This window comes from Oculina patagonica, chromosome 2 (assembly GCF_052425735.1).
Source record: "Oculina patagonica isolate OP01 chromosome 2, crgOcupat, whole genome shotgun sequence".
Lineage (NCBI taxonomy): Eukaryota > Metazoa > Cnidaria > Anthozoa > Scleractinia > Oculinidae > Oculina > Oculina patagonica.
In genome coordinates this window covers 40,598,584-40,611,853 of record NC_135759.1, presented here as the reverse complement: position 1 = coordinate 40,611,853, position 13,270 = coordinate 40,598,584, and the positions used below count along the sequence as shown (strand labels likewise).

At 40.9% G+C, this 13,270-nt stretch overlaps 1 protein-coding gene across 1 annotated transcript in view; it reads left to right on the top strand.

The window, feature by feature from the left end:
* Positions 1-13,270, top strand: part of LOC144641055 (alpha-mannosidase 2-like) — a 45,865-nt gene that overhangs the window by 17,107 nt on the left and 15,488 nt on the right. Inside the window, exons 9-12 of the mRNA XM_078500114.1 lie at positions 962-1,094; positions 1,873-1,917; positions 2,334-2,385; positions 3,732-3,801. Coding sequence (XP_078356240.1) covers positions 962-1,094; positions 1,873-1,917; positions 2,334-2,385; positions 3,732-3,801 — 300 coding nt within the window. The remainder of the gene's footprint in view (positions 1-961; positions 1,095-1,872; positions 1,918-2,333; positions 2,386-3,731; positions 3,802-13,270) is intronic.

Here is a 13,270-nt window from a genome sequence, read left to right as displayed (position 1 = left end):
TTTATTAAAACAATAACTCCAATACATCAAGAAAAAAAAAACTGAATCAAAAAAGACTCGCAAAAGAATATAGATGGGAATAAGTCAGGAATCAAGCAAATGAAACTACATGGTCCCTTAATGAAAACACCAACTCAATTGCCCCTAGAATTACTCCATGGGTGGGCGGGTGGGGGTGTCAGGCAATGGCGGATGGCAAACGCAAAGTGAACCGTGAGTGTCTCATGTGACCAGAAACCCCCCATACACTTGAACCCAGGCTCCCAGCCGTGTGGGAGAAAATGTTTTCCGCCTCTTTCGTTCTTCAGCCAGCGGAAAACCACACTTATTCATTTATTAAGACAGATATCTTGCCATTGATATTATACCTCAAATTAATAATAACAATAATAATAATATAATAATAATATAATAATATTGCGAGGAGCTTATTTACAAACTCAACTTGGAGACCAGGCATTTAATTGAGCAAATAATCATAAAGATTGTAGTTTGTTGTGAATAATTATAAAAGGATTACGTCAAGTGCTTATCCTGAATGTAGGAATCATTTACCCCCTTAAGCTATGCACCAGGGATTTCATTAAGTTTTGAAGTAGGAAGGCACCAAAAGAAGAGTAGGCAGGCAGAAAAGAACACAATGAAGCAAATTTCTTTATGTTAGAATTGAAAGTAGCTAGGTACTGACTCTTGTGTTTCCTGGTACTGGTACCTGGGTCCCGCCTTCTAATGAGAACTCTGGATTAGATTTTAATAATTATAAATAATTGTTAATGTTATTTTATTTAGCTGGTTTTAGGAGGGTTGCAAGTTTATTAGCTTTATTTTGATTGATTGATTCTGGATTTGAACATACTGTATGGTTTTACATGATAATTAGCTAGTACAAGTTCAGTTGCAAATCCCAGCATTTTCTCTATAATAATGTTTTTAATGATTTCATTCTTTGCACCTAAAACAGGGCAAGATTACTATTAGACCAGTACAAGAAGAAAGCTCAACTTTACAGAACCAATGTCTTGTTCGTTCCTTTGGGAGATGATTTTCGATATGAAACTACATTTGAGGCACATGAGCAGTACACTAATTATCAGGTATTTGACAAGTGGCCTGCTGGGGGATTGAACCATTGTCATAGTAAACACAAGAATGATTGATGCGTCATTTCTCCCTTAAGTTACAATTGTCAGTAATAATTACTGACAATTATTGTCAGTACAGTGGAACCCGATATAATGATATGTCAAGGGAGCAGTAAAATTATATCGTTATATTGAGGAATCGTTAAATTGAAACTCCCGATATAACAATATGGCCGTAAAATAACCAAAAATATTGTTATATTGGGGTAAACCTAAAAAGTACTTTTCACTGCATATTAAAGGAGGATAAAGAAAATAATTTTGATAAAGAGGCTTAGAACACAGTATCATTATGTATATCATCGTACAAAGCTGTTTACAGAAACGTAAGAGATCACTTCATAACTGTCATGTTATTTCATTAAATTTGATGTTAAATTGCAGATAAACTGTGACTCTGAACTGATACTATCGTTATATCGGGAGGATTTTACGACTGGTCTGCTAAATTCTCATCGTTATATCGGGAATATTGTTATATTGAGGATCATCATATCGGGGTTCCGTCCCATACATTTTACTGTAACTTTTGCCGGGACATAGAATATTCATTGTTATATCAAGAATATCATTATATCGAGGATCGCCATATCAGGGTTCCACTGTAGCACCCTTAGTTTAATCTGTAAAAGCATAAAATATCACATGAAGCACTTGGCTGATAGCTGTTGTATCCATTTATTGCAACATTGGTCAGAGCTAAACAGTTGTTATTCTAATTATTTAACAGCGACTTATGGACTATATCAATTCTCATCCAGAGATGAAGGCAAAGGTAATTACTTGTTCTTCTCACTAATTATAAATAAAAAAATTATGAACAATCATGCACATATCACTGTAAGTTGGAATGGTGAACTACTGTTACTGTCTAGTCTTTGCCCTCTTTAATTTAGCTCCAGACTAGATCTATTCAATCTTATGTCATAGAATTTGTGGAATAAATTAATGAGGTCAAAAGAGGAATATCTAGATTAAAGATTTTTGCAAACAGTGGAATCAGGATTTTGTGAGCCTCCAAGGGAAAGAGAATCAGACTGTTAATAAAAATGTTTCAAGTTTCCATTGAGAAATACTTTCTTGTAAACAATTTATCGCTGCCACGGTTATTTCGTGCTTGTTTCTCAGACGACTTTTAATCAAGAAGTATTTGATGATTTAATACATAAGAAAACATCTGTTTTTCTGCAGATGCAGTTTGGGACTCTGAGTGATTATTTCAATGCATTATATAAAACCACAGGTAAATGTAAATATAGATGCATGTACCACTTATATGTAATATAATGTCCTTTTTTTTATATATATACATACTTTTTTATAATTTTTTGCATAACTTTTCCTGTGAAGCCTGTTTGATCAGCGAATGTAAATCAGGGATTAGGAAGGAAAACAGGCCATTTATTAAAAGTTTGGGCCATTAGGGTAAATAAATGGGCCAGGAAAAATTTCAACAAAGGTTACATCATTCTTTATTGCTTGTATTTTACACTGGTTCAAGCAAAGTGTAAATGCAAAGTCACAGATCTTATATACCTAAGGAAAATTACATAAGTACTGTGTAACTTACACAAATGAAATTATACAGGTTTAACGTTATTCCATCAAAAGTAACAATTTCATTGAGATAAAACTATAGATTCTGAACTGGAACTGAAATTTTCCCTCCTCAGAACTAGAATGCTTGCGAGATACACTTTGATAGTGAGTCATTTCACCAGACCTTCGTTTTCATCATTGTTTACAGGATCACGATTCTGCTCAGTTGCGGCGGACTTGACGTTCGCGGTGAAAAATGTCATCAATTTTCTCTAAAAGCTGTCCAATTTTAACACTTTTTTAGGAGGCATGTTAACTTTAAACAAATGAGGCTAATAACAGATGCAAATAATATTATATTCAAAGCGGCCTATTAGAATGACGAAACAGACAAATACATGAAAACACTAAAAGCACATGGAACTCTGAGCAAGAGCCTCGTTTGCAAGCAAAGTCCGGATTCAGGATCTGGGGACCAAAAAAAGCGAACGCGAATCAGAGTCGAAAAGGGCGAAGACACCCTGGTTTTTCGCTTGTTTATTCGTCATTAAACTGAAAATTTACATTAAAATCCTTTTCACTAAGTAGTGTATATTTTACTAGCTGTTTCGCGGCTTGAGCGCATCACAGGCCCGGTAAGTACTTTTTTAATGCGCGATTTCGTAGCTTTATACGCCATATGCGCATGGCGCACGTCCTTCCTAATCCCTGGTAAATAGTGCTCTAGAAATTATTAAAATTAATCATTATTACGGTAATTAATTTAACTGTTTAGTTGTGCAGCAGCTCTCATAAGCTTGTGATTCTACTGGTTCTCATGTGTAGCAGTTGCTACTGTTTGTGGGGCTAAGGGAATGTTCCTGTTGTTTGTTCTTTTGTTCTCTTGAGGAGTAGCAAGCCAGTCAGGTAAGGCCTTATAAGAGCTGCTACCTGACCCATACTGTTTACATGCACACATGGTTAAGCTCCCCCATAACAAAACACATTGCCTCTCCCTTAGCTGTAAAGTAAACACTAGCCTGTTTAATCAACGATGTAATATTCTTGTAGGGGCTGAACCTGGCAGTCAACCAAAAGGCTTCCCTGCTCTTAGTGGAGACTTCTACACATATGCTGACAGGTTAGTTTAAAGGCTTGTTTAGTTTTAACTGCTTCTCATCATCATCATCATCATCATCATCATCTTCCCCTTCGCTCCTCAAGGAGGTTGGGGCCATTGATCCTCCTCCTCCTCCCCCTCATCCAAACCATCCTGTTACTGGCCACACCTCCCTCCATGTCCCAAATCCAGAATTTAGAATGTTCACTTTCCTTGCTTATTGTTCTTCGCCATGCCTATTCTACAACTTCATTTCACCAACATGCAAACTGTGGCTGGGCTAACTTTCCTACATGTAATATGTCACTGTAACATATTAAAGTTGGGTAAACATGATTATTGCGTTCGACGAAGGACAACTCATACTAATCGCGTCGTTTTTCCGAACTCAGTCACATGGGTATCGTTGAAGCTGTGTGGTTTTGAGCTTTAGACGCCATCTTGGGTCGACCGACCGTAGCCTCGATCCCATGCAGAACAATATGGCGTCGACTTTGGAATCGTGCAAACTTGTTTTGCTTGAAGAAATGGCCGAAACGTGTAGCCAAAGTTGAAACAATACCGAAAATAACATGGAAAGCATAACAGGGTTTTATCCAGGGTGGTAAATTTTTAGTCCGCCACCGAACGTCGATAAAATAGTGGCCGTTCGTGGAAAGTTCCCAAAAGTTGTATGATGAGAATTTTTGCTTCTCGCTAACACAACAACAGCGGTGAAAAGATAACAGGCTCAGGCTAGAGCTGGTAATCCATCAGTAATTTCGACTGTGCTTTTGTGTGTGCTTTCTTTGTTCATGTAACTACCGACATAGGTTAAACGAACCAAAGTAGTTATAGCTGATCTGTCTGGAAGTCTTTACTGGTAACTAACAGGAACTGTAAAACTAAAATAAAGTAAAATAATAACAATACTAAACAACCGAAGCGAATACACGAGCGAGCGACATAACATACAATGAAATAAAGTCCGAAATACAAAATATTACGAAACTAGCTAAACCTAAGATACAAGTAAAAGAACACAGCTAACCTTGTCCAGCCTTTGGGACCGCGAAAGGGACGGAAAACACGCTAAACGAGCGATAAATCCTTCGATAAACTTGAGTCAAACTGTAAGACCACGCTAGTTAAACAAACTGGTCACGTGACCGAAAATGGCGCGAATCTTGACCGCGCGCAGACTGGGCTGGCTACAGTCACATGGCTCCCCACAGTGGGAATCCACTGTCCTTACAAAGTCAAATGTTCTAACGATTCTCAAACTCAAATAATAATTCGGCGAAACAAAATCAACTATCAGTTCGCAGTTTCTAGATAACAGTTCCAGGTCTACATTAATAAACTGCTTTTCCAGTAAGTAATGTTCCTATGATTGGTACTGCTCCTTCCGTCTATACCGCTCCTTCAGTCAGTACTTGTCTTAACTTGGCTCCTCTGGCTCCTCGTCTGGGAATTCCCGGTCTCCTTCCTGGATAAGAACAAGCTTATGGACAGGTCGATCAAGAAACTGTACTGCCTCGATTCTCTTTCCATTCTTGTCAAGACTGCGAGCAGCCATGGCGAGTTTAACCTTTCTCACTAGGCCATCCTTGCTTGGGAATACTTCTTTAACTCTTGCTAAACGCCAAGCATTTCTTGGGGCATTTTCGTCCTTCATCAAGACGACATCATTCACTGCCATGTTGCGTTTGGGTGTGATCCACTTCTTGCGAAGTTGAAGTGTACTAAGGAACTCCTTTCTCCATCTTTCCCAAAATGCATTCGTCAGGTGTTGAACTCTTCTCCATCTTCTGCGAAGGTAGATATCTTCTCTTTGAAAGATGCCTGGAGGTGACATTAGAACCTTGCTTTTCATGGTCAGTAAGTGATTTGGAGTCAGCGGCTCTGGCGAATCAACTGAAGACATGTCATTCAAGGCTAGAGGTCTGGAATTCACTACTGCCTGGATCTCTTTCAGTAACGTACGGAAGCTTTCATCGTCCAACTGACGACCACTTTCTGCCAACAGTGCTGCGAGAACACTTCTGACTGTCCTTATTTGCCGTTCCCAGGATCCTCCCATATGGCTTGCCGAGGGTGGATTCATTTTGAATGAAAACCATTCGCAATTCTCTTCAATCAAAGTGCTGCGTACCTTGTTTTCATCCATCTCGTTCAGAGCTTCTTGCAATTCTCTCTGGGCGCCAACGAAATTCGATCCACGGTCTGACCTCAGCTGGCGGATTGGACCACGCTCGGCTTGAAAACGTCTCACAGCATTAATGAAGGAGTCGGTGTCTAGCGTATTTGCAGACTCGAGATGAATGGCACGGGACGCCATACACGTGAAGACTACACCGTATCTTTTAACCTCCTTGCGGCCATCCTTTATTAGAAATGGACCAAAGTAATCAACTGCGCAGTATGCAAATGGAGGGGCTGGATCTACACGATCTTCTGGGAGGTCTGCTAACTTTTGCTGCACAAGTGGTCCACGCAGCTTTCGGCACTTGATACACTTTGAAATAAAACTCGATACAGCGGACGTGCCACCAATGATCCAGTACCCACGTTGTCGTACTTCGTTGTGGGTCATTCCACTACCTTGATGCTTGATTGCTTCATGACAGTGCTGTAGGATGAGGGTTGTAACATGTGATCGCCTTGGTAAAATGATTGGATGCTTAGAAGCTTCAGGCATATTGGCCCTCCTCAGTCGGCCACCAACACGCAGGATACCGTTCACGTCTAAGTACGGATCTAGGCGATAAAGACTGCTACATTTCTTCAGGTTGAAATTTCTTTGCTTGGCTTTCTGTCTATCGGAGAATTCGCCATGCACTTGCAGCAGGGACAGAGCTTCGATTTCATCTTTGAAATGTTCAAGCTGAAGGCAGCGAATTATTTCCATCTCAGCTTGACTAATCTCTTCTATGTCTACAGGTTGGTAGCTTGTGCCATTATTCTTCACTGCTGTACTGGTTTGAGCCACTGCAGTTTTCTGGAATCTTTTCTCTCTTAGAAGACGTTTAAACCGCAAGCACACTGCTACTGCTTTTCTCACTCTAGACCAGTCGGAAAATCGATCCAACCTGGCAGTTTCAAAGTAATTAGGATAGCTCTCGTCGCTCTGTGTTACGAGGGTAGACGCCTTGACTTCTGGATCGTTTGGATCTAAGGGTTCTGGAGTGTTCTCTTCTACTCGATAAGGACCACAGTTCCACAGGAAGCTGGGGCCTCTAAGCCATCGTGAATCATCACTCAAGAGCTGTTTGGTCGTAAGACCTCGGGATGCAGCATCTGCAGGGTTTGAGTGTGTGTTGATGTACTGCCATTGTTGAGGTTTGGTATGCTCATGGATCTGTTGTACGCGGTTGGCTACAAAAATGTGAAAGCGTCTGGTCACATTGCTTATGTAGCCCATCACTACCTTGCTGTCTGTCCAAAAGAACTCAGTAACGTTTTCGTAATCGAGCTCTGGTACAAGCCATTGACTCACTCTGACTGATACGACGGCTGCCGTCAACTCTAGGCGTGGGATGGTCACTGGTTTCAGAGGAGCAACACGGGCTTTTCCCATAACTAAGGAACAATAGGCTTGATTGCTTTCATTCAACAAGCGCAGGTAGCTGCACTGACCATAGCCTGCTTGACTTGCATCAGAGAAGTGATGCAGTTCGACCGCCTTAATGTCTCCAAAATCTTCAGGTTTGTAGCATCTTGGTATCTTGAGACCTTCAAGGAGTCGCAACTCATTTCGCCATCGTTCCCATCTTGACCTTAGCTCATCACTGATCGGGTCATCCCAGTCAGCATTTTCACGACAAAGGTCTTGTAATATCTGCTTGCCAGTAAGGATTAGGGGTGCTACAAGCCCAAGGGGGTCGTAGACCGAACAAACTGTGGATAGGATGCCTCTTCTTGTAAGTGGGCGGTCTTGAATGACTATACGGAATTGTAAACTGTCAGTCTCTGCGCACCACATAACGCCGAGAGTTCGCTCTATTGGCAAAGGGTCTCTCGACAGATCTAGTTCCTGTAATCCCTTGGCACGATCTTCGGGGGGAACAGCTTGAATAACTTCTTTCTTGTTGCTGCTAAACTTGTGCAGTCTCAGGCCTGCCCTTGCACACATGGCTTGACAATTCTGAATAAGGTTGGTGGCAGTGTCAACACATTTTACAGACTTCAGTCCATCGTCGACGTAAAAATCCTTTCGCATGAAGTCTGCGGCTTCTGAACCAAACTCTTTCTCGCCATCGTCTGCCGCCCTTTTGAAAGCAAAATTTGCACATTCAGGTGAAGAAGTAGCACCAAACAGGTGTACCTTCATACGATACTCTTCCGCTTCATTCTTAAAATCTCCATGCTTCCACCAAAAGAATCTGAGGAGATCTCGGTCTGTCTCGTCTACGAAGAACTGGTGAAACATTCCTTGTACATCGCATGTCAAAGCCACAGCCTCCTGGCGGAATCGGCAGAGTACGCCCACTAAATTGTTTGTCAGATCGGGTCCTTGGAGCAAGTTCTTGTTCAGGGATGTGCCTTTGTATTTTGCACTACAATCAAAAACCACTCTTATTTGGCTGGGTTTCTTCGGATGGTAGACTCCGTGGTGTGGGACATAGTTAATCTTGCCATCTCCAATGTTGATACCGGTTTCGGCTTGAGAGGGAACCTTTTCTGCGCACTTTTCAATCATCTCTTCCATGAATTTAACATAGTCTCTGTGATACTTCGGATCTTTTTGAAATCGTGCCTTCAACTGAGACAGCCTTCTCAATGCTTGCGATCGATTGTTCGGCAACTTAACATCAAGAGAGCGCAATGGCAACGGCATCTCGTAATGCCCATCCTCCCTTTGGTGGATCCCTTTATTTAAGATTTCCAGGAATGTGCGATCTTCAACTGACAAGGTTGATGAACCTTTGAGTTCTGTTCTTTCGTGGAAGTCTCTTTCGAACATCTCATTGATCTGAGCTGGATTTACAATTTCCTTTGCTCGGGACTCCATCGCAAACGTGGCATCTTCATTGATTACAATCTTGTTGGCCCAACTTTCTGTAAGTTGTTCTAAGTCTTCATCTGGATTTGACTTGCACACTCTTCCAACAATACCCCAACCAAGATCTGTTTTTATGCCGTACGGGTCGTGATCTCCTCCAGGAATAACTTGTCGCGGTTTGATTGCCTTTGGGCAGTTCGTTCCAATCAATATTCCAACCTGTACATCTTCTCTATATGGCATAAGTTCTTCAGCAATACACTTTAGGTGATCCCACTGCATGGCAACTTCTGGCTTTGGAATTTGATGGGGTTTGTAAGGAATGCTGTCTCTTGTGTAGACCTTTGGCAAGGGGATGTGAACCTGGCGTTTTAAGTCTGTAACTCTAAGACCTTGAACTTTCTTGCATTCAATTACTTCATCTTCTTGATGCATTGTTGACAGACGAAGGTGACTTGCTACGCCGTCGACCTCTAAGGCTTGTTTCAACTTCTCGGTGATAAAAGTAGCATTGGATTGAGAATCAATAAGAGCATAAGTCAGGACATCATTTTGAGGCCTTTCGCCGCTGGAAACCCATACTGGGATGATTAAACTTTGATCCTGACCAGACTGTTGCCCTTTGATGGAGCAAATGTTAGTGCAGTTCGCTGTTGCATCACTTTCACTGCATTGCAAGTTCTCTGTGTCAACCGCATTTGTAAATTTCACTGCTGCTTCAGGTGTAGCTTTATCTGATCTATCTGTACTTTCAGGTGCTCTCCTGTTGTCATGCAGGCAGGTTGGATGCTTCTGCTTACATCTTACGCAACTAAGTAGTTTTTCACACTTGTTCTCCTTTGCCATATGACCATGAACTAGGCAGCGAAGGCAAAGTCCCTTTCTAATGATGAACTGGGTTCTTTCATTGATGGGTTTCTTGACAAACTCTTGGCACATTTCTAACTCATGGGATGCATTTCCACACCAATAACACGCTTTCTTCTTTCCGTTCATGGAATCAGAAGGGCCTTTAACTTGCGTAGCCAGGGAATTTACATCTCTGCTTTTACGATTTTCAGTTCTTCTTTGAAAATTTCTCCTCTTCTCTTCTTTCACTGAAAAGTTTGAGTCCAAGTTCGTAAGGACAGGCAGGCATTGTACCTCGGCAATCTCAGTAACAAATTTAACGAACGCCGAGAACGGGGGAAACTTGTTTTCTCCATTCTTTGTCTGGTAGTCTCGTACCTTAACTCCCCATTTAGGATGTACCCAGTTTGGCAAGATCTTCAATAACTGCTTGTTGCCGTGTTGCTTGTTGAGGGTTTCAAGATCTTCTACTGATTGCATAGCCAGCTCACATGTTTTCAGGAAGTCTGCAAATTCTCTCAGTGAAATCCCATCTCTTGGAGGAATCTTTGGCCAATTTTCCAGTTTTCTTCGGAATGCTTCTGCGACTACAGAGGGGTGACCAAATCGCTTTTCAAGAGATTTCTTTGCTTCAGTGTAGGCGTCATCTGTTTTAAGAAACTGGTATCCTTCAACAATCTTCTTAGGTGGGCCTGATAGATACTGTAGCAGGTACAGGATTTTTTCATTGGAGCTCATTGACCTTTTTTCAATAACAGTTTCGAAAGAAACTTTCCATGTAGGCCAATCTAAGGGGTTACCACTGAAAATTGAGAGGTGAGGAGTTGGCAACCTCGCAGCTTCCATTCCCTTTGCTATTGCTTGGGCAATCCCATGTTGCTGTGATTCCATGGTGGGAGGACAATAAGGGATTGTCGGCGGTGTGCTGTAAGGAGTGGCTGAACTGTTGACATGCAGATGGGGTGGTGTGACTAATTGTTTACCGGCTGAATTGCCCTGATCCTTGCCTGGAGCCTGGGGAATTTGGTCTGCGTTAGATAACTCTGTGTCCTTTTCTTTCTGAAATGAAGGGGTGCGACGATGGGCTCTGTTACCTTGGACGAACGAGTCTGGTAAGGGTATTAAGCTGTCTACAGATCTCAGGTCTGGCAGTGAAGATATATAATCACGTACACGCTCTTCTTTCTCATCATCCTTCAGCTGAAACTCTTTTAGGTCATCTAAATTTGGATTTTCTTCCTTTCTTTCATCTTCTAGCCTTGTAACGGCATCGACTTCAGCCTTGGCAGTCTCATAGCTCTTCATTTTTTGGATCTCTTCCATCTCGTGCCTCTTTCTTTCCATTTCCAACCTTTTTTTGATTCTATTCGTGCAAATTTCATTTCAACTTCTCTTTTGGCTAGTTCAGTTAGAGCCTTCATTTTAAGAAGGGAAACTTGGGACGAGGCTGATCCCTTTGAGACACGAGTCGAGGCTGTCTTCTTCGAGTAGGATGACCTTTTACTAGTACGGGAGCACAATTCTTCTTTTTCCAGCTGGATGATTTTCTCGCCGATTCTCATTCTCAGTTCAACTACTTGCTTATTCAAACACGCTGATAGCTCCACTACACGATGAATTTCATCTCCAGTCAACAATGATACATATTCTGATTGAGCTCTAACCAAGTCTTGTCTGAATTGTTCTATGTCTGATCTCTCTTTTCTGAGGATATGAGGGTCTGAAATGTCAATCCAATCCATGTCAAGTTTGTGCAGTTTGTCCTTCATTCTTCTTAAAGCTCTTTGAAAATCCTTTTCTTTTATCAAGCACTGGTATTCCAGACCCTTCTTGGTCAAAGTGTGAGGTCGTTTACTCTTCTGACGGGCATTATCTTCATTTTGGTCTAACAAATCTGTTTCTTTGGGTTCTTCAAGCCCATCAGGGTCTTCAATGTGATCTGATACATCTTCTTTGGCTTCTTCAAGCTCATCTTCATTATTCTTCGGCATAAACGATGCTGAATTTCTATTATCTTCAATTACTAAGCTGGGGCCAGGGGTATCCAACGATTCCATCTGACCTAGCGATCCGAAACTCTAATCCAACAGTCCCTATCCGCGTCCGGATTTTCCAAATTCTACTCAAGAATTCTTCGAAGTTCAGTTCGTGCAAGCAAGTTTTACTGTAACTACCGACATAGGTTAAACGAACCAAAGTAGTTATAGCTGATCTGTCTGGAAGTCTTTACTGGTAACTAACAGGAACCGTAAAACTAAAATAAAGTAAAATAATAACAATACTAAACAACCGAAGCGAATACACGAGCGAGCGACATAAGGGACCGGTCATTATTTATGTAGAGGGGGGGGAGGGAAAAAAAGAAGGGGGGGTCAAGGCTATTTCAGAGTGGCAAGAGGGGGGGGCTAAAATTTTTTATAAAGAAGTTTAGGGGGGGATAAGCAGTTTGAGGTGGGTAAAACAGTTAAATAGAACAGTGCAAACACCATATGTGAAACAGTGAGATGCTAAATTGTACAATTTTATGCTATTTCTATTGTTTTCTTTTGTTTAAACTCCACTATTATGTACAACTTTAGTGATTTGTATTTTACAGAAATACTGTTTTCACTCTAAACTCCATTGTTATCTTAAAATTAATTTTAGTTAATAAAGAAACCAGACCTTTATAATCTGCTTTAATATCTGGTTTGACTGAAATTATTTTCTTTTTACAAAATGATTATCACTGCAATAGCCCAAGAAGTAATAAAACATGATATTTATGACAACAAGAATTCAAAGTAATCCCTTTACAACTTTAGGAAAATCATTGGAAAGGAATTATATTTTGCATGGATATTACATTTGTGTTCACCATGAGAGCATAATTTGTAAAAACTACCACTTTTCCAAAGTTAAGGAGTTAATAATAGAGGTATGTTTACTATACACATAACTCATCCAAAAATTTGCCGTATTGCTGGACAAGTATCCATAGCAAAGAAGCCTTGGTTGACTAAGTGTTGATCCAGCCTTTTTGAATTAGAACAAGTGTGCAATTAAGATTGTATGTAACATGCATTTAATAATAAATTACTTGAGGCATATAAAGGGAGATATGAGGTGGGGGGGGGGGGTCATCACGTAAATATTGAATAAAGAAGGGGGGGTCACTTGCTACTTACATGGCCTGGAGGGGGGGCCTTACAGAAATTTTGATCTTTCCAACATATTTTTCCCTCCCCCCTCTACATAAATAATGACCGGTCCCTAACATACAACGAAATAAAGTCCGAAATACAAAATATTACGAAACTAGCTAAACCTAAGATACAAGTAAAAGAACACAGCTAACCTTGTCCAGCCTTTGGGACCGCGAAAGGGACGGAAAACACGCTAAACGAGCGATAAATCCTTCGATAAACTTGAGTCAAACTGTAAGACCACGCTAGTTAAACAAACTGGTCACGTGACCGAAAATGGCGCGAATCTTGACCGCGCGCAGACTGGGCTGGCTACAGTCACAGTTCATTTGCCTTTGCTTACATTTCGAATATTTTTCGCAGTTTTCTCCAAGCTAAGTGAAGTTACAAGTAACTATTTATTCGAAGTATCAGTAGCAAAATATATGACTAAAGCTACACATGTACTTATCAGAAAATTAGTAAGCTGTGT